The 26,802-nt window shown below is 29.6% G+C and overlaps 5 protein-coding genes across 8 annotated transcripts in view; 4 read left to right on the forward strand and 1 right to left on the reverse strand.

Moving 5' to 3' along the window:
* Positions 1-26,802, reverse strand: part of LOC122498860 (protein vein) — a 238,159-nt gene that overhangs the window by 5,589 nt on the left and 205,768 nt on the right. For both annotated transcript variants that reach the window (XM_043606839.1, XM_043606838.1), the window contains exon 6: positions 229-303. In XM_043606839.1, the coding sequence (XP_043462774.1) occupies positions 251-303 (53 nt within the window). In that variant the 3' untranslated portion in view covers positions 229-250. The remainder of the gene's footprint in view (positions 1-228; positions 304-26,802) is intronic.
* On the forward strand, positions 6,015-8,396 carry LOC122498856. The gene is made up of 2 exons (XM_043606825.1): positions 6,015-6,161; positions 6,692-8,396. The coding sequence occupies exon 2, from the start codon at positions 6,771-6,773 to the stop codon at positions 8,214-8,216; it is 1,446 nt and encodes a 481-aa protein (XP_043462760.1). The 5' UTR covers positions 6,015-6,161; positions 6,692-6,770; the 3' UTR covers positions 8,217-8,396.
* LOC122498855 lies at positions 10,003-16,572 on the forward strand. The gene is made up of 2 exons (XM_043606824.1): positions 10,003-10,154; positions 14,578-16,572. Exon 2 carries the CDS (start codon positions 14,659-14,661, stop codon positions 16,108-16,110), a length of 1,452 nt encoding a protein of 483 aa, XP_043462759.1. The 5' UTR covers positions 10,003-10,154; positions 14,578-14,658; the 3' UTR covers positions 16,111-16,572.
* Positions 19,244-22,240, forward strand: LOC122498857. The gene is made up of 2 exons (XM_043606826.1): positions 19,244-19,398; positions 20,305-22,240. Exon 2 carries the CDS (start codon positions 20,384-20,386, stop codon positions 21,803-21,805), a length of 1,422 nt encoding a protein of 473 aa, XP_043462761.1. The 5' UTR covers positions 19,244-19,398; positions 20,305-20,383; the 3' UTR covers positions 21,806-22,240.
* Positions 22,529-24,986, forward strand: LOC122498859. 3 transcript variants are annotated; one of them, XM_043606836.1, is made up of 3 exons: positions 22,529-22,675; positions 23,431-23,691; positions 23,791-24,986. In XM_043606836.1, the coding sequence occupies exons 2-3, from the start codon at positions 23,511-23,513 to the stop codon at positions 24,840-24,842; spliced, it is 1,233 nt and encodes a 410-aa protein (XP_043462771.1). In that variant the 5' UTR covers positions 22,529-22,675; positions 23,431-23,510; the 3' UTR covers positions 24,843-24,986. The 3 variants fall into 3 exon arrangements, with proteins under 3 accessions (XP_043462771.1, XP_043462769.1, XP_043462770.1); XM_043606835.1 differs by adding an exon at positions 22,748-23,080 and having other exon boundaries at positions 22,543-22,675; positions 23,431-24,986; XM_043606834.1 differs by having other exon boundaries at positions 23,431-24,986.

Below are 26,802 nucleotides of genomic sequence, written 5' to 3' on the forward strand. Positions count from 1 at the left end.
TTCTTCCTGTTCTCTCATTTCTCATGAAAAATTACTTTAATGCTTCATTAACCCTCTATGCCGGTGTGCTCATGACCGTTATCAAAAAATAAATTACAATCTACAAAACCACCAAATACCAAATTTTGCTACTTTTGATAAATTTTTTTTGATGAATTTAGAATTATTTCACAAAGAATTTAATATATTTTTTTAAAAATACAATAAGTGGGAAATCATCAATATTACCTTGGCAGTGCCGCTAGATGCGCTAGAAACGGGCGAACGTCAAATCTTCAGTGAACGAAGAGAATTTGTCCACATCTTAAAAAGAAAGAAATTAACATTTTTGATGAGAATGATAGCAATTTGAAAAATATATTAATTTAGATAATGAAATGACACTAAAAATCATTATCGATTACATTTAACTTTCTCACCCTTATACTACTGTGTTTTTAGCGACAATATTGTTATAAGATATACATTCGATTTTACTAAAGGCTGTTCTAGTTCTATTTCCGACGTCAATGAATCATTCTTGTTCATCTATCTCGAGTGGAAGCGCAACGGAGTATATAAAAAATTGCGGTTTAATATTTGTGATCGTAAATTATTTTTATAATCAAACGAAATCAAATGAATTAAATTAAAATCAATTTCTAATTAAATAAATAATTCACAATTACTTTATAATTAATTAAAATCACTTAAACATTGAATAAGGAATTAAATTCAAATTAAATTTCAAATTAAAATATTTTTCAAAATCTTCAATCGATGTTGTTACTTTGGAAGTCACCTGGATGGCTACTCCAATCCAGTACTAAAATGAAAGATTATTTCAGGATCTGAGCTATAGAGGTCTTCATTTGTCAATTGGAAAAGCCAAGAATCGACAATAAACAATTTTTTTATTTCTATTAACAGAATTACATAATTACATTGGTTACAATATTAAAGGAGTTGATTTCCACTAAGTGATGAGGATCAAGTGGGAGATTTGCAGTCAAGGTATAATGATATGCACTGTCGATTACACAGGTCAACAAAAAAAGACTTACTTTTTTTTTATGAGATAGCGGAATGGTTTCCTATGTATTTTTGGACGCTGAACACGATCCCGACTTCCAAAATTGCCCATCACGTCAGGATTTTGAGAAAAGTGGGGGTAAAGACCCCAAAAACGCTTTTTTGAGGATTTTCAACATTTCTTTTCTCTTTAACCTGACGTGCTAGAGACTTCCACAAGGTCTTAAATTAAAGCTTGTAATGTGCACTACAAGATCAATATCCATAAAATGAAAAAAAATTAAAATTTTTTTCAAAAAATGGGGTTGAAGACACCAAAAATTTGTGTTTTTGGATTGCTTTAATAGACTTCTTGCAATCGCTTGGATTCTTGGATTATTGTCCAGTGCACATCATTAGAACCCATTAGACCGTCGATAAACCGGTTTGTACTCTGAAGAGGTTTTCTACACTTCCCCTTTCATCTGGTGAGAAAATTCATTAGACGGGTGGTCAAGGCAAATACCTGGTATTGAATGTCACACGTCATCGCGACGTATTGTATATTTATAAAATAATATTTTGTGAAGTTAGAATCTGAATCCTTATTTTCTTCTAATCAAAGCAAGTATTGATCAGAAGTCTGTCTGGATAGCGAATGCCAAATAATTATGGTCATGTGTATCTTGTTATTTTTCTGCTGGTTCCTCGCCTATGTAATACAGGAATTAAAAATTAAATCAATAAGTACGTCCTGACACAAAATGTCATAAAAGTGGGAGGTATGACGTAGTATTCCTTGCAAAAGGAATAGTATAAAAGGTGTCACCCTTGCTGAATTTGGCAGTCCAGAAAGCGCCTTCAACTTAACGAGACACAAGTCATCACTTCGCGTATTCTTCGTGTCAGTCCAGAAATCATGACTAAGTTAACAAGCTGTGTATTGTCATGGAGTTTATTCTTCGACTCCAGTTGCAAAAATCTCTTCAAGTACCAAGTGTATTCTTCAAGTCTCAGTCAAGTTCATTCAAGGAGAATTCATTCAAGGAGATAATTTTTACTGCGAGGCACATTTCTATTTTACTAAGCACTGCATTATTTCACCTTCAACGTCAAATCAATAATTCGACACCTGGACTCCGGATCTTTCACTTTGGCTGGCCCGAAAACAATTTAAGGGAAATCTACTGTATATTCTGTTTCCGGCTGGACAACGTCATTTCTTCGACCTCACTCTGAAGGAGGTATTACATGTTGGGTCTACGACTCTAAGAATAATTTTAAAACGTAAGTAACTAATACTTTTTGTCCCCAATTAAATTCTCGATTGATCCCTCAAGGTTCTAATTTTGTTTCAGTATCCCTGAAGACATCTGGATCTACTCTTCCTCTCTCATTCTAATTGTAAAGGATTCAAATAACGTCAAAAACGTAAAAACGTTTTTAGAACATTGGATGTTCTTAAACCGTTATGTAGTGGACATGAAACGTTCTAAAATCGTTTTAGGAACGTTTCAAGAACAAAGACGTTTTAGTGCCCAGAGGGCATCGACTCTGATTGTTCGAATTCCATCAAGATCAATTGATTTAGTAAATTTTTTATATTTGTTGATGACAACAATTTTTAAGGTATCAGAGTCTGTTTGGAGTTTTATCTTCAGGAAGATTAAACAAATCTAGACTACACTTTCTTTCCGACCTATCGACAATTACAGGAATTAGTCTCGAGTACTGGGTTAAATATTTTATCAGCCCGCATCATACTTGTCAAGTCTCTCTTCGACAAAAACAAGACGATCCGTCAAACCAATCACTATCCTCCATATTTCTGAGTCTAGAGAACCTGTCATCATGTTTAGCATTTATGTCCATAAAATTCTTCGATACTGTGGTAAAATTTTTGAAGAAGGTTTGAGTTAATTATATTATGGCGTCCATAATGCACTCCACGTTAACAGAAGACTGAGCACTGAGAATCATTTGACGGGGATAGTGACCTTGGTTTACAGCATTTAGCAAATGATCCGTCAGGCAAAGTAAAGGTCTGCAATGCTCAGCTTGGATGATAAGGAAGTTTACATCCAAAACAAGTGCAATATCCCTACCACACTTAGTTCACTTCTTAATATTTGCAGTAGATGACATTTTCAATTCAGTAAGGAATATAACTTGTAAAAATAAAATGTCCACAAAAAAGAATATTGCAAACTCCAATGAGAAAAACCTTGTTAAAGATGTAATGCCTCAATTACAGAATTCCAATTTATAAACCCTCCTGAAGAGAAAATTTTATGAATGTTATAGATCTTTTTTATTAAATTACGTTCATTGAAACTGATAAATTTTTAGATTAAATATTAATTTCGGAATAAAGTAACAATTTTTGCGTGAAATAATTCTTTTCATAAACCTATACAAGATAATTTTTTTTATAAATAAATAACGTCAATTCTGTCTCATGTTAATGGGTCTGTATTTCTGGCCAAGGTATGTATTTGAATTTGGAAATTGGCGTTCATGTACGTTAGCAAAATAGAGGTATCGTAGAGCAGTAATACGTATTAGACTACATTTCACGGTCGATCGAGTCTGAGACCAGCCCATAGACTATTTCCCAAAGGGATTCAAGACTTGATGTAATGTTCTGTAGGTATTGGGTATATGTTATACGTTTGCTACTTGCTTTATCGTATAACGAAATTCTATGTGAGACAGGTCAAAAACCTTTAACCCATGAACTAAATTTGTCAATAGGTGTTCTTCAAAGTTTGATTTAAAAATTGAATTGCGTTGCACGTATTTGAACGTTCGTTTTTTTACTCACAGTGATCTGTTATGTTTAGAGATTTTTTAGGAACCTTTTATTGTCTCCCAGTTTTTGTTGGTAGCAAAAATATTCTTTTTCGAGTATTCTGAATGTAACTCTCCTATTAATTTAATATACACCATTCCGTGTAATGTGTTAATTGACTGATTCAATTTATGCAACGTGGCTTTGGTAAAAAGAGAGTATAAGACAGTCGTGCGTGAGCCATTGCGTTCGTTGATTATACGGAATTTCACAAGAAGCGTACAACCTGAATGCGAAATGTTAATTATTTCTTGTACAATTATGTGTGAATGTAAAATTGAGTCTTTGAATATAATATACAATTTATACAAGGATAATTTAATTATCATGAAAATATATAATTGTAACTTTATGAGATAGATAAAAACCAGGATTCGTAATTATTGTTATTCTTGCCGCGTGGGATCCTTTAGTTATCTTTAGATTGTAATTAAATTATGATTCTGATTTGTAACGTGAAAAAAAAAGAAAAGAGAAATATGATGTTCAAGTGTGTTTGTGTAGAATGCAAATATTCATCCTACAAGAGTTATTCGGATAATGTTCATTTTTTACGGTTCCAAAAGATAAAAAGATTATAAAACAGTGGCAAATTGCTACGGCGGGATGATATTAAAGTCAAAGGGAGTGAAATGGTCTGTGAAAAACATTTTCATTCTGAAGACATCTTTCGAGAAAAGTTATTGTATGAACCTGATGGCGTTACACTAAAGCGGAGATTAAAGAATTCATTTAAAAAAAATTTTTAATTTATGTCATTTTAAAAATTAAAAGAGAAAATGTTGTCATTAATAAATTTGCTAATTTTTCATTTTTTGGTATCATTGTCAATAATAACAAGTGAGATTCTATTATACAACATTGTTTGAAATTTTTAAAATACAATGTATGTACAGACGGTTATATTGATGACATTGTGTCATTGTCTATAATGAATGGGAAGTTGTCCCTTCTCCATTGATGTTTTGATTTGATCATTCACTTCCGACATTGACCACAGTATCTCAAGCATTGTCGATAATTTGGCAAAACGTATTTCATATGAGATATATACTCAATAGCATTACGTGCGAACCGTGAAATTATACCGCAATAACTCATAGTGCGTGACGAGTGGGATGCATAATAGGATTATACAACTAAAGTCTCATTGAAACATACAGTAGGCCACTTGAACTTATCCCCGTTGAGATGCTAATATTCAGTTGATTTAGATTTTGTTCTACGTCTATTAATCTTTCGATTATTTATTAAATTGACAATGTAGTTAATCATCTAATAAATTCAAAACTAGTCTTACAATAAAGATTTTGGCGAATTATTATTTTCTTTTTAAAATAGTCAATTTTTTTCAACTTCTCTTCAATTAGTTTTTTAAATATTACTGAAAGTGGTTCCTAGTTGTATCAACTGGAAATTTTTTTAGGTTTAAAAATTTATCGTAAAAATCCGGGATAAAATTAACGTTTTAAATTAATTTAAATTTAGCTTTAGATTATAAATTTAATATAAATTTTATTAGAAATTGTAATTAAATTTTTTAAGTCTCAATTGAAAGAAGTATTTATATGAAAATTATTTCACAAAAATTATTGAAATTTTGTTTAACGATTTGAGTGAGCAATTTTTTAGTGTAAAATTTAATTTGAAAATAACATCAAAGTCATTTAAAATATTCAAATATTTTGATGCAGATATCTTATTGTCCATTGACAAAAACATAAAATTGATTGCCAGCAACTCCCAGGGTACAAATAATAATTAGTGGCTATATCCTTTTTTGATTAGTTTGTAGCGAGTTTTTAATGAAATCTTCTATATTTGTTTCGGTTTGAAAAGGAGGATATTTAATTACCTAAAAAAAATTAAATCATCAAACTAATTGCATTTGAAGCACAATTATTTTTAAATCACAAATTATAATTACTTGATTATGGATAAAATTGTTTTTTTAAGGTTTACTGCTACTGGTGTTCGTGATTCTCTGCTCGTGGTTGTAATAAATTGAATAAAATAATTTTTATGAAACTTAGGTATGTAAAAGTAGAGATAAAATAAAAAAGTATTGAGAAATATGTACAATTTCATTATTACACAAAATTTCTTTTTTATCAATACTCGAAGCACCTGTAGCTTCAGAATTTGTTGACTAAACATAAAATATAATGATATATTTAATGCTCAAGTTATTAATTTAGAAACGCCACATAGACCTAGTCATTTGCCACGTTGCATACGTTTACAAAAAAACTACTGAAGATTTATATTTGTCTGCTTGTTTTCATGTATTAAATACGTGAAAGAATTGGACATCACGACCGTATGTATTTACTTCTTTAAAGTTGAATTCCATTCTAATTATTATTTTTTTGACAATACACTAGTTTTAAATCTAATTAGTTTAAATGCCTTATTCGCACTTTAGTGAAAAAATTGCTTGTGAACCTAAAACGATCTGAAAAAGTTTCCAAAAACATGATTACATCACATTCAAAATTCTTGGGGTGGTAGAATTCGAATTTGATGTTAGATTATCAAGATTCACTATGACGGACTTAATATGGCGGATAATAAGCGATCACAAACATTCCAGAGTTTTAAGGGAATCTGATCAATTTTTGAATTTCTGTGATCGCCATTTTGATTCCACGATTTTGAATTTTGAAAATTTGATGTCAAATTCGAATTCAGAAATTTCAAATGCACCATATATGGTTCATGGACTGTCATATGGGGTTAAAAGCGTTATTCTTTAAATATTGAAAAGGTTCTTTAATAATCTAAAAGTATTTCGCCATTAAACCGCCTTAACATTAGAAATACAATAATTATTTTCTTATATTTTTTAAGTGAAACGATACCAAGAGCACTGAATAGAAACTATATTAGGGAATTACACTCCTCATATGAGTAATACTACTTATTCATTATGAAAAGAATTGCAATTGTTTTTATAATAATCTCATTGGTCTACGGTGAAATTTGTAAACTAGATGAACAAGAACTAACAGAATTGGAAAAATCCTTCGATGAAGCAGAAATTTATACGAGAAGAGAAGCTTCAAATGAAAATGCAGCGATTTGTATAGGAACCACAAGGGCAGGGAAAAGTACTTTAATTAATTACTTAATAGGCAATGAGCTAAAGGCCGTCAGATTTTCAAGATATGGCGATATTAAAATAATTAAAGCAGACAATCGATCAATTGGACCGGAAATTGGCCTCGGACCAACGTCAAAAACTACAATTCCCACAAAATGGAAATCAAAAAGATTGAATAATTTGATCATTTTTGATGCTCCTGGATTTCAAGATAATAGAGGACCAGTACAAGAAATCACTAATTCTTTCTATCTCTATCAATTGGCGAAAAATGTTAATTCCTTAAAATTTATTTTAGTTATTAATTTTGCAGATATTGAACAAGACAATATTACACCATTCATGAAGCTTTTACTTGATTTTGATAAATTTTTTGGAAATAAGTTCAAAGACTTTTTTCAAAGCATATCAGTGATTTTCTCAAAAGTACCCCATGAAATGTATGACACAGAAGTTGATATTAAAATGATTAAACACTTATTGAAAAGAAAAGCTCCTCTAGCAGGGAAAACATCTTCCAATAATGTAAAGGATTTTCTTTCTTATATAACGGAAAATAATGATAGTATTGCATTATTCAAAAAATCAAAAGAAACAGGAACTATTTCCGATGATATCGAATTAAACATTTTCTCATCTATTAATAACTCTAAAAGTGTAAATAGAAGCGTTCTTCAAAATATTGCTCCAAGTATTTCGGATAATTCTCTGCTTTGCCTCTACTATTCAAAAGACAAATGGGTATCAATGGCAGAAATTAATGAAATTGAGAAATCATTATTACTTACATTTATTGAGGTGCTCTCTGTCAGTTACAGTGTAACTGAAAATTTATCTAGTAATGAAATATCAAGTATTAAAGGAATCTTAAGTGATATGGAAAATTTACTGAATAATGCTATTACAAATAAATCTGATATTTACGAGAATATTGAAACTTTAAAAAAAATTAGTTTGACAGTGCAGAATAAGATTTATGAGAGTAAATATTTAAAAAAAGTTAAAATATTTATGTTTGTTTCGAATTTGTTACATTCGAATGAAAGTGAAGACTTAAAACTGTCTAATGAGGAACTAATGTTAACAATGCATGGTGTAGTCAAGAAAAACGAAGAATTAATGAAATTATTGATACAACATGTAGAGAATAATGCAAAGAATGAAAATGATACTTTATTATGGGAAAAATTGAAAAATATTGTATTAAAATACGAGTTTCTTTTATATCTATATATATCGAGGAGAATAAAACGAAAACATTCAGACAAATAGTTTTTAAAAATTAGTTTACTCTAATGTTTCTAAATCTAATTGATTTCCTCTTCAGGGAGTCTATTAAAATATAAACTAATATACAAAAATACCAAAAAAATATTTTTAACATTCGTCAATCAAAAAATAAATTATAAAAAATAAATAAATCAGTCTAACATTCATTCATAAATAATAAAAAAGTTATTACAATATCTTACCAAAAAAATATATATATATTCGAATGTAGAATAGAACTCTATTCATTAATTAGAAAATTAGTGGATAAAATCCATCAATTTTGTTGTTGTATTAATTTAGAGAAAATAATAAAATATTATTAATTCCTTTAGTAAACCGATCAATTTAATTTGAAAACATTTCAAAAAATGACCTTTCGGTACAAAGTTGAATACCATCCTCAGAGTGTTTCTAAACAATAGATAAATTTTGCTTATATTGTAAAAAAATAATAAGATTCATAAAACGTTGCTAAAAAACTCATCAAGGTCTAAAAAAGAATATGTATATTGTATTGATTATGTTTATTGTCACAAATAAAATTAAAAGATCACTATTAATCGTAAAAAAATGTAGAAGACTTAAATGATAATTGATAAGATATAACATAATTGAAAGACTTAACGTTTTTATGAAATCAAAATACACATGAGAAGAACATAGAAAAATTAAATTATGGAAACTTTTTCTATTTTGAAATAATAAAAAAATTTTTATCCTTTAGGGTGTTGTTCAGCAACAAAACAGCAACTAACTATTGCTTACGGTCCATAAAAATTAATAAAAAATAAAAAGAATTTAATTGAAACTTCCTTTTATGACAATTTTGATCTTCTGCTAGTGTTCGGCTGTGGTTACTAATATTTAAAAGAGTTTAAAAGTTTTAATAATATTTTTTATTCACCAAGATGTTGTTCAGCACCATCCCAGCAACAACCTATAGGTGATTAGCAGTCTATAAAAATAATAGAATTGAACAGAATTTGATTTAAATATCTTTCTTTGTTTTCATGTTTTTTCGTTCTCATTCTTGATCATTTAAAAAATCATACCGTAATAGTGTTTAACCCTTTCAATCCCAACCTTTTAAGCCATCGATTTTTTTAACATAACTTAAAGGAAAACTTTAAATAATTGCATATTTCTTATTTTTAAGTTTCTACAAATAGGGTTTAGTAGTTTTTTAACAAATTAATCTATGGGCGAATCCACGGAACCGTGTGATTTCATGTTACTCCTCATTTAAACAATTTGTTTTAACATTATATAATTTTTTTAATGTCAATGTCTCTTGGATAACACATAAAACAGAATAATCAAATAAAATCATAACTTTTATAATCTTCATGTAAAATAAAAAGTCATATGTGTACTTAAAAAATTAAATTTGATTTGTTACTCCAAGGTTTTCTTCATTTTGTGCTTTCAGCGGTAATGCAATTCTAATTTTTTTTGAATGAGATTATTCCTTATGAAAAAATGAATAAATTGAGACCTTACTTAACCGTGTGCCTTTAAAAATAAAGATAATAAAACAATAATTATGTCTACACCTTCAAACGTGAATGATTATAAATTTATACTTTTTTTAATGGCACACTTATAGCTTAAAAAATAATCGGTTGAAATCTTCTATAATTGTTTTAGTGTGAAAAAGAGGATATTTAATTTAAAAAAATATTTAAAAATATACAATTTCATTATTACATAACATTTCTTTCTTATCAAAACTCGATGCACCTGTAGTTTTATGTTTCTTCATAATTTGTTGAAGAAACATAAAATATATTGATATATTTAATGTTCAAGTTATTAATCTAAAAACGCCACGTAGTCTTTTGCCACGTTGCATACGTTTGCAAAGAAACTCTTTAAGATTTATATTTTGTCCGCTTGTTCTCATATATTTAATACACGAAAAAATTGGACATCAAGACCGTATGTATTTACTTCTTTAAAGTTAAATATGACAATATTCCATTAAGGCCTGAAATCTAAAAATTTCTATTCTATTTCCAAGCTACGTTACTATAAACAAAAAAAAAACTTTTCACAGGTGGAATATTTTTTATAAGTTTTTAGTGTGCTCTTTTCGAATCTGAAATTAAAAATTAATTTTTTTAAAAACAAAATTAAATATGCCTGTTTAATTGTCAAAAAATACAAAAAAAATTTTCGATTTTTCAAATTTTATATTTTTTTTCACCTAGAAAAAGTGTGAGAATATAATTTTCTTTTTAACCAAAAGTGCATAAAAGTTGTCCACTTTAAAGTTATGTAACCCTCTTTAGGGGTTTCAAGACCTTGCCGTTGGTGGGAGGCGCACGAGGGGCTTTTACCCAGTGGGAGGCTACTTCTCAATATCTCCCGTGGGGACTGAGGGGGCGAACCCTTTAAATAGGTCGTCCGCTACAGAAACCGAATCTTCTGTGTTTCGCTGGGCAGTGTCCCAGGGCACGGGGATTTAGAGGGATATCGAGAGTGACGGGATGGACAGAGGCTTAACCGCGGGTCCATTCCGAAGACTTCCTACTGGTGGAAGTCTGACCAAGAAGAAACCCTTCCATGGTTACGTTGGCTGTGCCATGGCGATTGAGGCGCGAGTCTCTGCCGCCCAATCCGTGATGAACTCGTGTCCATGGATGAATGATACCAAGGGTTGACAAATCCGTCGGGTTCTTTAGTGAGGAGGGGGTTGGACGGGGGACGACAATCGCTGGGCACAATTAACTGTAAACCGTAAAGCTCGGGAACGGTTGTGTTACAGGAAGGTGGGGCTCGAATGGAGGTATCTTGAACGAGACTCTGAGATACCAGGCGAACTATCAGATGTAATTTAGCCTTTTCCTTAAATATAGGCTCTTTAAGGATCGACCTTTCTTTCCTCTTTTCTCGTGGGACCATAATTGATACTACAGAAATTAATAAAAATAAAACCACACACGTGAGCGTCGAAGAGCCCTTTTTGGGGGATCACGATGCTGGCGATCAAGGTGTGGACGCGACAGAGGGGACCGTGAGTCAGTTTTAAATATGGCTGCTTCCGGGATCCACTGTATGCAGATTAACTTTCATCATTGTAAAGGCGTTTCGGCGATTCTAGCCAGGAACTTTTCAAGGATGCAGGCAGCTATGGCCTTTGTTCAAAAACCTTGGGTTTACAAGGGTAAGATTAGAGGTCTAAGTGGCTGTGAGGTGCTAGTTAGTTCACCACAGGAACCAATTCCAAGGGCTTGCCTGATCTATAAAGGTCCAGACGCTTTCCCTCTATTGGAATTAACTACCAGGGACTTAGCTGTTGTTAAAGCTAAGTACTTGGAAAAGAATGGAAATAAAAGGGAGGTTGTAGTAGCTTTTGCATATTTTCCGGGATCGGGGAACCATGACCCCGCACCACCTACAGAGGTAGAGAAGTTGGTAGATTACTGTCAACGGCAAGGTCTTCCTTTGATAATAGGTTGTGATGCCAATGCGCACCATGTCGTATGGGGCAGCTCTGACATTAACGACAGAGGCAGAAGACTTTAGCTTACCTCTACGTGATAAGAGATGGTTAACGTTTATAAAAAGCGGCAAAAAACAAAAAAAACTCATTTTCAGATTCGCAATCAGCGACCCCAAAAACCCTTATGTAACAAATTTGAACTGAATTAAACGAAAATAAACATTTTTCATCCGCCATATTGAATTTTGAAAATCCAACTTCAGATTCGTAATCAGCAACCCCAAAAACCCCCGAGTAAAGAAATTGAACTGAATTAGACGAAAATAAAAATTCTCATCAGCCATATTGGATCCGCCTTTTTGAATTTTGAAAATTCAACTTCAGATTCGTAATCAGCGACCCAAAAAACCCCTAAGTCAAAAAATTTGGACGAATCCAACGACTTTTTGGTGAATAGTGAAATATGTGTTATAACGGGTGTCTTATTATTTCTGTTAATTTTTGAGAAACTACTATTAATTTGATCACTCTAAATAAGGTTATTTTATTTCAAAAATTTATTTTTATCTACTTCAGAATCAACAAATTAAACAAAACACACGCTACTTTGTTGTTTGAATTTATGCCCGAACGCCAGAGATATTTTATGGAAAAATATTCAAACCTATTACTTAATTAATTTTACGCTAGCTCAATCTTTTCAAGGAGAGCGCGGGGTAACAGAAATCACCAGTTAGTTTTAAATTTTGATTTAATAACAAGAAAATTACAGGTCCAGACGGGACCTGTTCAAAAGTACAGAAATGTCATGAAACAAAGAAAATTGACATATGTTAATTTTGATCGATTATTTGTCAGGAGACAACACATTATTTCTTTTGAGACTCACCGGAGATGCGCCGACGTCCCCGCATTGTTCCTCGGCTCATCTTTTTAGGAGTAGCCACAATTAATTTTAATTTAATTTTATTTTATACGAAAACGGCCTACTGCGACCTGTCACAATACGACGCCAAAATGAGAATGAATTAAATGGCCGACGGGGACGCCGAAGCAGACGCGCATCTCGGCTTCGTGGTGAGTCTCACGCGCACTTGTTACAAAGATTTTCAGATGGTAATCGATGCGCGACAGTAAGAATTGGGAAAATCGACCGTCGGAAAGAGTTCATAAAAGTTCATTTAGTCTCCGCGAGGGGCACCGCGCGACGACGTCCGGTTCGCAAGATGGCTGCAACCAGTGTTTTGACAGCTGATGTTCTCGTCGATGGATTCTCGTATTTCTGTCAATTCGTATGACCGGTATTTATTTCAGTAATAAATACAAGGAAACAGATTACTTGCTGGACAAATACGAAGTAATCTCTCGGCAGTGATCCCGAAATTTGGAAATCCGGTACTGGCAGTGATAGTTTACATGAAATGATAAACCGAGTATCAATTTTCTTATAATCAATTAATTGTTTTGACCAGCGATCTGACGGTTCGCTAATTACAGGTTTAATTTAATAATTTAAGTGAACGAAATATTACAAAGTGGATAGTTCAAAGTAATTTTTCTCGGAAGGAGAAAATAATAGTCGATTCTCAATTTGACGTGAATAATAAAAAAAGTTAATAGTCGATTATTGACAAAGATTATTAATTTGTACGCGGCAAATAAGATGCCGCGTTACAGTGTATGAACTTGAAAATTTTGCAATTAATTTGACGCCATATTAGGTCCGCCATCTTAAATTTTTTAATTCTAATTTACATAACTTTAAGGTGAACATTTTTTATGCAAAATTATATTTTCATACTTTTTCTGGGTCAAAAAAAATATAAAATTTGAAAAATCGAATTTTTTTTTTGTTTTTTGACAATTAAATCGCCATATTTAATTTTGGTTTAAATAAAAATTATTTTTAATTTCAGATTCGAAAAGAGCACACTAAAAACCTATAAAAATATTATACCAGTAAAAAGTTTTATTTTTTTGTTTATAATAACGTAGCTTGAAAGTATAATACAATTTTTTATATTTTGGGCGTTAATCAGAAACATTATAATGATTGTTTGTTTAACAATACACTAGTTTTAAATCCAATAAGTTTAAATGTCTTATTCGCACTTTAGTTAGAAAATTGATGTGAACCAACCTAAAACGATCTGGGGGTCGATTCTGTAACTTTTCCATTTGTCACTCTGTCACTTCCCATTCCCATTTTCAATTCCCACTTTCCACCCTCACTTCCCACTTTTCATTGCCCACATTCATTTCTCACCTTTCTCTATCTAATCCCACTATCCACTTCCCACTACCACTTTCCACTCCCTCTTTCGCTTCTCACTTTTCCCTCCTAATGGTGGGAAAGTGAAAAGTGGGAATTAGAAGCAGGGAAGTGAGAGTGGAAAGTGGGAGTAGAAAGTGGAAGGTGGGATGTGGAAAGTGAAAGTGGGTTGTAAGAGTGTAAAGTGGAAGTGAGAGTGGTAGTGGAAAGTGAATGTAGGAGTGGAAGGTGGAAAGTGAAAGGTGGATAGTGATTGTGGGAGTGGAAAGTGGGAAGCGAGAGTAGGAATGGGAAGCGAAAAAGTTACAGACTTGACCCCCTGAAAACAGTTTCTAAAAAACATTATTTTTTTACATTTATAGTTCTTGGAGGCGTTGAATTCTAATTTGATATTACATAGGGAATCTGATCAATTTTTGAATTCTTGTGATCGACATTTTGATTCCACCATTTTTAATTTTAAAAATTTGATGTCAAATTCGAAATCAGCAACTCCAAATACCATATAATGTCCATGGACTTTCATAGGGTTAAAAACGTTATTCTTTAAATATTGAAAAGCTTCTTTAATTATCAAAAAGTATTTCCCCATTGATCAGTCTTCATATCAGAAAGACAATAATTATTTTCTTATATTTTTTAAGTGAAACGGTACCAAGAGCACTCAATAGAAACCATATATTAGGGAATTGCTCTCCTCAGATAAGTAATACCACTTATTCATTATGAAAAGAATTGCAATTGTTGTTATAATAATCTCATTGGTCTACGGTGAAATTTGTAAACTAGATGAACAAGAACTAACAGAATTGGAAAAATCCTTCGATGAAGCAGAGATTTATACGAGAAGGGAAGCTTTAAATAAAAATGCTGCGATTTGTATAGGAACCACAAGGGCAGGGAAAAGTACTTTAATTAATTACTTAATAGGCAATGAGCTAAAGGCCGTCAGATTTTCAAGATATGGCGATATTAAAATAATAAAAGCAGACAATCAATCAATTGGACCGGAAATTGGCCTCGGACCAACGTCAAAAACTACAATTCCCACAAAATGGAAATCAAAAAGATTGAATAATTTGATCATTTTTGATGCTCCTGGATTTCAAGATAATAGAGGACCAGTACAAGAAATCACTAATTCTTTCTATCTCTATCAATTGGCGAAAAATGTTAATTCCTTAAAATTTATTTTAGTTATTAATTTTGCAGATATTGAACGAGACAATATTACACCATTCATGAATCTTTTACTTGATTTTCATAAATTTTTTGGAAATAAGTTCAAAGACTTTTTTCAAAGCATATCAGTAATTTTCTCAAAAGTACCCTATGAAATGTATTACACAGAAGTTGATCATGAACTGATTAAACACTTATTGAAAAGAAAAGCTCCTCTAGCAGGAAATATATCTTCCAATAATGTAGAGGATTTTCTTTCTTATATAACGGAAAATAATGATAGTATTGCATTATTTAAAAAATCAAAAGAAGAAGGAAGTATTTCTGATGATATCGAATTAAATATTTTCTCGTCAATTAATAGCTCTAAAAGTGTAAATAGAAGCGTTCTTCAAAGTATTTCTCCAAGTATTTCGGATCATTCTTTGCTTTGCCTGCTCCATTCAAAAGACAAATGGATATCAATGGCAAAAATTTATAAAATACAGGGATCTTTATTACTTACATTAACTGAGATGCTCCCTTTCCAAAATAGTTCACCCGAAAAGTTATCTATTGATCGAATGTCAAGTTTTAAAGCAAACTTAAGTAGTATTGAAAATTTGCTGAATAAGTCTATTACAAAAAAATGTGATATTTACGAGAATATTGAAGCTTTAAAGAAAATTGGTATCAAAATGCAGAATAAGATTGATGAGAGTAACTATTTAATAAAAGTTAAAATATTTATGTTTGTTTCGAATTTGTTACATTCGAATGAAAGTGAACACTTAAAACTGTCTAATGAGGAACTAATGTTAACAATGCATGGTGTAGTCAAGAAAAACGAAGAATTAATGAAATTATTGATACAACATGTAGAGAATAATGCAAGGAATGAAAATGATAGTTTATTATGGGAAAAAGTAAAAAGTATTGTATCGTATTTGTCTGGAAAATTCTATAAATATATGCCATTGCGTTATTTATTTAGTAAATTTATGGAAATATTTTAGAGAAAATAATAAAATATTATTAATTGCTTTGGTTAAACGATCAATTTAATTTGAAAACTTTACAAAAACTGACTTTTCGATACAAGTTGAGTATACCATTCTCAGAGTGTTTCTAAACAATAGATAAATTTTGCTTAACATTGTAAAAAGAAATTATAAGAAACAAAACGTTGCTAACAAATTCACCAAGGTCTAAAAAAAATATTAATTTGCGTCACAATTAAAATTAAAATAAAACGTAAAAGAAATAAAAGACATGATAAATTGTTATAAATGATGCAGATATAAGGAAAAAAATGAGACTTTATTGTGTATTTACTAAAATTTACGAAAAAATTACGAGTAATAGTCATAATTAGAAACATGAATTAGAATTAGTATTACATAATATTTTAATAACACTTTTATACATACTTTGTTTTAAAGATGTAAGGTTTTTAAATAAAATTAAAAGTTTACTAATTTCGACATATTATATCAATTTACCATTTATTTGCTTTTCAGATAAAATATTAATGTTCCTATTAGCAGTACCTATCTAAATTCATTTCAACATTTTATAATGTTATAATATTTAAATAAAATAATTAGGAAATGCCTTCAATTTAAATATTTGCTAATCAAATAATTAAAAGTAAATAAAATAATTATTATGAAACTTAGAAATGTATATAAATATATATATATATATAGAGAGAGAGATAAAAAAATATTTAAAAATATATTTGTCTGCTTGTTCTCATATATTAAGTACACGAAAAAAATAAACACCAAGACCGTATGTATTTACTTCTTCAAAGTTGAATATGTCAATATATTCTAATTATTATTTTTTTGACAATAAACTAGTTTTAAATCTAATTAGTTTAAATGCTTTTAAGTAAGAAAATTGCTTGTGAACCTTAAACGATCTAAAAAGAGTTTCCAAAAACATCATTTCTTTATAAGGGGACCGTACACCACTTTTGCGTGTTTTTTCAGTATTAATTTTTTCATAGTTAAATGTTTCGAAACAGTTGGCTCTTTTCATATCTATTAAAACACATATTGAGGATTAAGAAAAAAATATTTTTTTATTTATTCTGCCTTTCATGGTGACAAAATGGCGGCTGAAGTGATTGTCCGGAAAAAACCGGTTGACACGATATCTCTGCTTCAAAATGTCTGAAACAAAAAATCCAAAGAATTTCTTAAAATATGTCAGTGGCTATGGTATAAACCACAACCAACATTCTACATCCATTTTTAACCCCATTTTTTACCGTTTTAGGGGTGAAAAAGGGATAATAAAATTTAAACCGCCGTCATTTACTTATTTTTTTCAAACTCATTTTTTGTGGTTCATGCCATAGCCACTGACATATATTTTAAGAAATTCTTTGGATTTTTTGTTTCCGGCATTTTGAAGCAGAGATATCGTGTCAACCAGTTTTTCCGGACAATCAATTGAGCCGCCATTTTGTCGCCATGAAGGGCAAAATAAATAAAAAAATATTTTTTTCTTAATCCTCAATATGTGTGTTAATATGTGAGAAAAGAGACCAGTGTTTCGATACATTTTACTATGAAAAAATAAATGTTGGAAAAACACGCAAAAGTGGTGTACGGTCCCCATAATAAAAGTTCTTGGGATCGTTGAATTCGAATTTGATGTTAAATTTTCAAAATTCAATATGACGTACCCAATACGGCGGAGAACTAGTGATTCAAAAACCCACGTGTTTTTTTAAGCGAATCTGATCAATTTTTGATTTCTTGTGGTCGCCATTTTGATTCCACCATTTTGAATTTTGAAAATTTGATGCCAAATTCAAATTCAGCAACTTATAAGTTATAACAAAGAAACCCTCTAACATGTCAAAAAACCACCACCGCATTATCGCTTAAAATCCAAAGCTCCATAAAAGCCTTAAATATCAAAGAACTAAATCTATTATTTTCCTGATCACTTTTTTAATGATAAAAAAATGTATTATATAGAAACTAATGTTATCAATGCATGCTGTAGTCAAGAAAAAAGGAGAAATAATAAAAAAATTCCTACAAGTTTTAATTAAAAATGCAATTATAAGCAAAAAAAAGACTTCATTTTGGGGAAAAGTCGGAAATTTTCTATCAAATTTTTTGTATAAAATATCCATTCCACATATCTTTTTGTATGGTCACTTTTCTAAACTTTACAAAAAAAATTCAAGTAATAGTCATAATTAGAAACATGTGAATTGGAATTAGCTATCCATATTATTTTGTTAACACTTTTACATAGTTTGTTTTAAAGATGTAAGATTTTTAAATAAAATTAAAAATATATTAGGCTTTGTCCATAAATTACGTCACACTTTTTAGGGGGGAGGTGGTTTATGAAAATGTGACTAATTGTGACAAAGGGGGGGGGGTGGGGACCATTTATTTTGTTATGTCACACTTTATACTCTATTTATTATAATAAGAAAATTGTAATAAATAAAAATATCAAATATATTTCTTGTTTTTAAAATATTAAAAAATGTACTAATTATATAAGTAACTTTATTTATAAAAAAAATTCGAGGGGGTAATTACTGATTAAAATGGTGTACACTCTAATACATTAAATTTTTCTGCTATTACGCGTATTATCCAGTATTACAGGGTATTACAGAACTATTACAGGGTATTATTGATTATTACCTCTATATCATGTGGTATTACACTGATGTAATAATGCTCTATTACACTTTATTACGTGACTATTAAATGACTATTACGTGAGGAGCGTACACGCTAATACACAAGTAAATACTCCCTCGGTAAAATTAGATATTGACAGTGATTCATTTTGGAAAAATTTATTAAAGGGGGGTTTACGAATTGTGACGTAATTTAGAGGGAGGGGGTTCCTTCAGATGTTACTTAGTGTGACATAAATTTAAAATTAATTTATGATCTAATTGAACTTTAGTTTCGACAAAAAAGTTTAAGCATTACAATTATATTTATAAAAAATGTAACTTTTGTGAAAAAAACCCATTATTCTTCCAACGATAGCATAACAATAAAAAATATGTATTTCACTATCACACAAAATTTCTCTTCTATTTAATATACGCGATGCACCTGTAGCTTTACTATTGGTTGACTAAATATAAAATAATAGTGATATGTAAAATGTTTAATTGTCGAACATTTGCAAATGCCACACAGTTTTTTTGCCACGTTGAATTCAGTTACAAAGAAATATTAAAGATTTAGGTTTGTTCAACTGTTCTCTTCTATTAATTACACGAAAAAATTGATCACCGCAACACCGTAAGTATTTACTTTTTAAAGTTTAATATACTAATACATTCTAATTATGATTTTTTTAATTGAAAATACGCTATACTTAACTCTCCTTCTGACACCTGGGTCCAGCCAGACCCCTTAGGCTTTTCACCTTTATTTAAATATATTTATCTACTAACTAGAAACTTGTGCTCTCAGGTTGTTACATAAACTTTATACGTATAGCTAACGCTTTATAACAAAAATTGTAGGAAAGTCTGTCTCCAGAATATTTTATAAATCTTCGAAATATAGCATTTTATAGTCTATTTTTCCATTAACCCTCCTACCTATACGGTTTAATTAAATTGCAGAAATCGGTATCAAAATGGTTCAATTTGCCCTGAATAGAAAACTTTATATCTCAACATGATTTAATAGTTTTTCGGGTCGCTGATTACGAATTCGGTGTCCATTTTTGAAAATTCAAAATGTCGAATCCAATATGGGGGACCTTTTCCAAAAATTTTTTTTAATTCATCGGTTTCGCTTGAAAATTGTTACTCGGGTGTTTTCAGGGTCGCTGATTTTAAATCTGATATCAGTTTTTGAAAATACAAAATGGCGGATCCTATATGGCAGTCGAAAATTTAAGAAGCTGTTTTAAGTTTCTGGAAACATATTGGATCCGCCAGTTTCAGTTTTAAAAATCTGATGTCAGATTTTCTAAAATCAGCGACCCCGAAAACCCCCAAGTAATGATTTTCATAAGCTGATTTCATAAACTTTTTGATTAAATACACATTATCCACTTATTGAAAAACTTGCTTGTTTAACTAATATTTAAAGTTATGTAACTTTAATCATATAATTCCAATGTTTTTTTTTTTTCATAGGTAAGCTGATAAATTTTGATAAATTATATTACATCGTTTATTTTGTCATCTTTAGGTGTATCAATGAAAACAGGAATTAATATCAACTATATTAGTTAATCATTCTCTTCGAAAACTAATATCATTCATTAATTATGACAAGAATTGGAATCTTCTTCTTACTAATTTCATGGACCTATGTTGAAAATTGTTACCTATCTGATAGTGAATTAACAGAATTGGAAAATGCTTTCATTGAAGCCGAAGATTATACAACAAGGATAGTTTCAAACGAAGACGCAATAATTTGCGTAGGTGCTACAAGAGCAGGGAAGAGTACATTAATTAATTACTTGATGGGAAATGAATTAAAGGGCTTTAAAAATTCGAAATATGCTGAATATAAAATAATTAAAGCTAATAGTGAATCAATAGGACCGGAAATTGGCCAAGGACCAACGTCAAAAACTACAATTCCCACAAAATGGACATCGAATAAATTGAGTGGTTTCAGTATTTATGATGCTCCTGGATTTGATGATAATAGAGGACCAGTGCAAGACATCACTAATTCTTTTTATCTTTATCTATTAATGAGAAAGGTTAAATCTTTAAAATATGTTTTAGTTATTGATTTTAATGATATTGTACGCAACAATATTCGACCACTCTTAAAATTTTTGTATGATTTTGAAAACATTTTTCGTGATAAGTTTGCATTTTTCATTTTAAGCATATCAATTATTTTCTCAAAAGTACCTTATGAATTGGACGGAGCAAAGGTTGACATTGAAATGATAAAATACCTATTAAAGGAAAAAGCTGTTGTAATTGAAAATTTATCTTCCACTAATGTAAACAATTTTCTTGATTATATATTAAATAATAGTAGTCATCTTGCATTGTTCAGAAAAGCAAAAAGTAATAAAATTAAATCTTCTGACATCGACTTTAATATTTTTTCTGCTATTAGAAACACTAAAAGCGTAAATAGTAGCGTTCTTCAAAATATTACTCCAACTGCTTCTATAGAATCTTATCTTTGTCTGTACCATGCCAAAAACAAATGGATATCGATATTGGAATTTTTAAAACTACAGAAATCTTTATTAACAACATGCATTGATATGCTTTCGAAATGGGAAAAATCAGTTATGAATTCAAATGGTTCTAGTAATAATAATGTTAAAGAAATACATAAATTATATGAGATTAGAAATTTACTGAATAATTCCATTAAAAATGAAGCTGATGTTTACAAAATAATTGAAAGTATTGGAAAAATTAATGATAAGATTAAGAATAAGATTCAGGAATCTAATTTGTTAAGAAAAATTAAAATATTTTACTTTGTTTCACGTTTAGTGAAGTCGAATGACATGCAAGAGTTTCAGAGTTCTTTTGAGGATCTAAGATTTTCTTTACTTACAGCAATTGAGAAAGGAATTCAAAAAGTTGCGAATTTACGTAAGAATAGACCAATTAGAAATGATTTGAGTGTTGGAGATAAAGTGAAATCTAATTTCTTCTTGTTATTAGGAATGATAATTATGTTTCTTATTTTATATAAATCGTAATGATATTTCTAACTAACGAAAAAATAAAATGTTACTTTAAAATGCCTTGGTTGCAATGTAATAAATTTTATTCGTTTACGTATCTGCATTATCAACTCAATTAAAGTTACATTATATGTTCTTGAAGTTAGTGATCGTTTATTAATTCAATATTTTTAAGTAAAATGCTTATCGTTATCGGTCTTTTTTTTAAAAGGAAATTAATTAATTAATTAATTAATTAATTAACTTTTATTTATTCTTAAAAAAATTTTTTTATTTAAAAAATTCTTTTCTGTTTTTTAGTCCTGAAAAGTGAATTCTTACTTTTAAAAAAAAAACACAACCCATAAGCCTTTTACTGAAAAATATTTATCTTACATTATGTTAATTTGATGTTTCGATCGTCGTTTGTAGCTAGAATATATACAATAAATAAAATAAATATATAATATATGTATACTTTGTTATTTATTTTTAATAAATTTGTGTTACATTTACTTTTTATAATAATATAATATAGACATCAAACTGAATTTCCATTTATAAGATAATCCTCATCTGACCAATAAAATAAAATTGGGAGTTGAGTTTTTTTTTATAATAAATTCGGTCGTTCTACAACTTAATATAAGAGAGAGGAAGAGAGAATATGTGTTTCACTGTCACACAAAACTCTTCTTATCTTTACGCGATGCACCTGTAGCTTTAGTATTGGTAGACTAAATATAAAATAATAGTGATTTTTAAATGTTTAATTGTTAAACATTTGCAAATACCAAATAGTTTTTCTGCCACGTTGAATTCTGTTACAAAGAAATATTAAAGATTTATGTTTGTTCAACTATACTCTTCTATTAAACAACGCAGAAAAAATTGCACATCAACACCGTAAGTATTTACTCTTTCAAAGTTTATCGTAACATTATATTCTAATCATTATATTCCAATTTGACAATACAGTTATCCCCACCTGTATTGCTTCATATTCGACATGAGCTGCAAAACGTTTTGGCAATTCAAACATTGCACTAAAATCAGCATCAAGTGAAAACATATTAGAGAGTTTATTAGAACAATACATGTATAGATTTGGTTCATCCAAAAGTGATCTTACCGATCAAGGAAGAAATTTCGTTTCCGAATTAGTTGAAAATTTTGAAAACCATTTTCTAATCAAACCATGTAAGGGATTTTATTGTAATGTCATAATAAGAGAATGACGAATGATAAGTGTATTGAAAAAGTAATAGAAAATATTGTGTGTAACGCGTTTTCTTTAATCTCATAGTTCAGGTACGTGGACCACATTTCTCTTTGCGATTAATAAAAAACCTTATGGTGTGGCGATTTATTGTTACGTTTATAAAATTGATAGTTGCTGTAGTATTTCCATAAAAGTAATTTAATTGAAATTCGGAAGTCGTTAGCAAAGTTTTCGGACAAGATTAGAAACTTGATTGAAAGATTATAAAAATTTGGTATGGGACGTTTGTATGCTTAGCTCTATGGGAGCTGTTATTGATATTATTCTTACATAAATAAAATTAGAGATAGGAAGGATTTAAAATAAAAGATATATTCCCATTTACTTATAAATACATGCGAAACTATTAAAATTATATCGTTTATTTTGTTATCTTTAGGTTACATCAATAACAACAGGAATTAATATCAACTAAATTAGTTAATCGTTCACTTCAAAAACTAATATCATTCATCAACTATGACAAGAATTGGAATCTTCTTCTTACTAATTTTATGGACCTATGGTGAAAATTGTTACTTATCTGATAGTGAATTAAAAGAACTAGAAAATGCTTTCATTGCAGCGGAAGATCATACAACGAGGATAGGTTCAAACCAAGATGCAATAATGTGCTTAGGTGCTACAAGATCAGGAAAAAGTACATTAATTAATTACTTAATTGGCAATGAATTGAAGGGCATACAAAATTCGAAACATGCTGAATATAAAATAATTAAAGCTAATAATGAATCAATAGGACCGGAAATTGGCCAAGGACCAACGTCAAAAACTACAATTCCCACAAAATGGACATCGAATAAATTGAGTGGTTTCAGTATTTTTGATGCTCCTGGATTTGATGATAATAGAGGACCAGTGCAAGATATCACTAATTCTTTTCATCTCTACCTATTAATGAGAAAGGTTAAATCTTTAAAATTTGTTTTAGTTATTGATTTTGGAGACATTGAACGGGACATTACTCTACCATTCTTTAAACTTTTACGTCATTTTGAAAATTTTTTTGGAGATAAGTTCGCAATGTTCTTTTCAAGCATATCAGTAGTTTTCACAAAAGTGCCTAGTGAAATCGATGAAACTGAAGTTGACATTGAAATGATAAAACACTTATTAAATAAAAAAGCTATTGTAATTAAAAGTGTATCTTCTGCTAATTTAAACAATTTTCTTGATTACATCATAAAAAATAGTAGCCATATTGCATTATTCAGAAAAGCAGAAGGTAATAGAATTGATTCTTCTTACATCGGCATTAAAATTTTTCCTGCCATTAGTAACAGTGAAAGCGTAAATAGAAGCGTTCTTCAGAATATTGCTCCATCTGTTTCAACAAAGTCCCTTGTTTGCATGTTCCAAGTTAAAAACAAATTGACATCAATTTCAGAATTTACTAACATACTGGAATCTTTATTAAATTTATTCATTAGTATACTGTCTGATTGGAAACATTCAAATATGACTCCAAATACTATAGAAAAAAGATACACATCATTTATTGGAAACTTGTTGCATAATTCTATAGAATATGAAGCTGACGTTTACAAGATAATTGAAGCTATTAAAAAAATTGATAGTAAAATGAAGAATAAAATTGAGGAAATTAATTTGTTACCAAAAATTAAAATATTTTACTTTGTTTCTCGTTTATTGAAATTGAATGACATTAAACAGTTGCACAAATGTTTTAAAAATCTAAGGATGTTATTCATTGCGGAAGTTAATAAAATTGATATTTATATTTCAAGTTTATATTGGGAAAAACATTTCCAAAATGGTGTTAGAGAGTAAAGTGAAATCTAATTTCATCTTGTTATTAGAAATGATTGTTTGTTTCTCCTTTTATATAAATCGTAATCTTATTTCTAGCTAACGAAAAAAGAAAATGTCACTTTTAAATTCCTGAGTTCTAATATAATAAATTTTATTTGTTTATGAATCTGTGTTATAATTTAATATACCTTAATTAAAGTATTCTATATAATAATTAAAGAAAACGAATAGGATACTACGTGAGATTCTATATGGTTCCCTGTATGTGCTTCCTCGTGGGAATTCACATAGTTTTCTATGTTGTATGACTTTATTCAGTGGTCAGAGCAGTCTATCGGCAATAGAAAGGTCCCACCATGCTACCATTTTTTCTGAGTTCTTTGCTAATTTTGAAATTATTAATTGATATCGAAAATATTTTTCAGAAAAATCAGGTTTTTGTATTAGGACAGTTGTGCTGTTAATACATGAAATTTGAGAAGCTTAAGTGAGAAATTGATTCGAAGAGATTGTTAACTTCAAAAGGCTGGAAGTTTAAGTAATTGTGCTGACTATAAAGTGACAAAACCGCTGCCAAGTTGTACATTTTTATAATTTTGGTGTTCATTTCATGAACACTTTGCTTCCTCATAGAAATAATAATAATTAAAATATAAGAATTACTTTTTATAAAAGGGTTAAAAATCATTAAATCTTGGTCTAAAAAATGTGTTTTTATATATTCTATAAGATGGTAATAATAGTTTAATAATTACACATAAATTAATAAACAAGAATGTTGAAAAAATGATATTTTCATGATCCACAAGTTTTGAACGTTCAAATGAACGAAAAACGAAATTAAAAACTTAAATTTTACACTTAGAAACTTTATAATGAATTTATTTTATTTCGACACAAAATTATTGTAATAAATATTTAAATTAAAGAAGAAAATAAATAAATTTCGTTCATTTGAACGTTCAGAACTTTAGGATCATATATTTTTCACAATTTTTGATTTTTCAAATACCAATAATTTCATAATTTCTGCCCGAATCAGGTTCAAAAATAGGTCAATTGAAGCGTTTTTTAATGCTCTTCAAGTTGGTAATAATTTTTTGAAGTTACTTTTACATAATTTAAAAAAAATTTTATAAAAGTCTTATTTTTCAAAATTTTAGATTTTTAAAAGTTTAATATCTCCGGTTAATATGGTATGGACGAAAAATGTTCAATTGGGGCTCAAAAGATGCGTCTGAAAAAACTCTACATAATTAAATACAAAACAGAACTAAACTTCTACATTTTTTAACAAAATTTTTAAAAAAGTCTTATTTTCCAAAATTTTTGATTTTTAAAAGTTTAATATCTCCGGTTAATATGGACGAAAAATGTTCAATTAGGGCTCAAAAGATGCGTGTGAAAAAACTCTACAAAACTAAAGAAAAAGATTTATAAGTGTCCTAACATTTTTTAAAGTTATGTCCAAAAAACGTTTTTTTACTAAATGAAAAATGCAAAAAAAATAGTTAAACTTCTTGAATCGGGCTAAAAATACTCTCATTTTATGTCCCCCGGGGAGACCTACAATTTAAAAACAAATTGAGGCCTTTAGCTCTTTCTCGTTCTGAGATATTGAGGCAAATGTAATGTTAGTACACACACACACACATCGGGACAAATTTTTAAAATCCGTTTTTTGGACTTCGGAGGTCAAAATACGTCGAAATTTTTTTTTATTTATTTAGAACATTTATACAGGGAATTCCTGTGCATATATAAAGTACTAAAGTATTAGGCATAATAAAAAAAAATTTATAAATATGTCAAAAAATGACAATCCAAAATTTTGCTAATACAAAGCTCCCTTTATGAGGAAGCAATAAATAAATTCTTGGAAGATGACAAATTTCCTAGTTCAAGAATCGACGAATTATTCGCTAAATTAAGCGGAGGAATAAAATTCACAAAACTGGATTTAGCTAAGGCATTTAAC

This window comes from Leptopilina heterotoma, unplaced genomic scaffold (assembly GCF_015476425.1).
Source record: "Leptopilina heterotoma isolate Lh14 unplaced genomic scaffold, ASM1547642v1 Lhet_160, whole genome shotgun sequence".
Lineage (NCBI taxonomy): Eukaryota > Metazoa > Arthropoda > Insecta > Hymenoptera > Figitidae > Leptopilina > Leptopilina heterotoma.

Coding starts and splice junctions, on each gene's coding strand:
- LOC122498856 (XM_043606825.1), top strand. CDS start 6,771: ATGAAAAGAATTGCAATTGTTTTTATAATAATCTCATTGGTCTACGGT.
- LOC122498855 (XM_043606824.1), top strand. CDS start 14,659: ATGAAAAGAATTGCAATTGTTGTTATAATAATCTCATTGGTCTACGGT.
- LOC122498857 (XM_043606826.1), top strand. CDS start 20,384: ATGACAAGAATTGGAATCTTCTTCTTACTAATTTCATGGACCTATGTT.
- LOC122498859 (XM_043606834.1), top strand. CDS start 23,511: ATGACAAGAATTGGAATCTTCTTCTTACTAATTTTATGGACCTATGGT.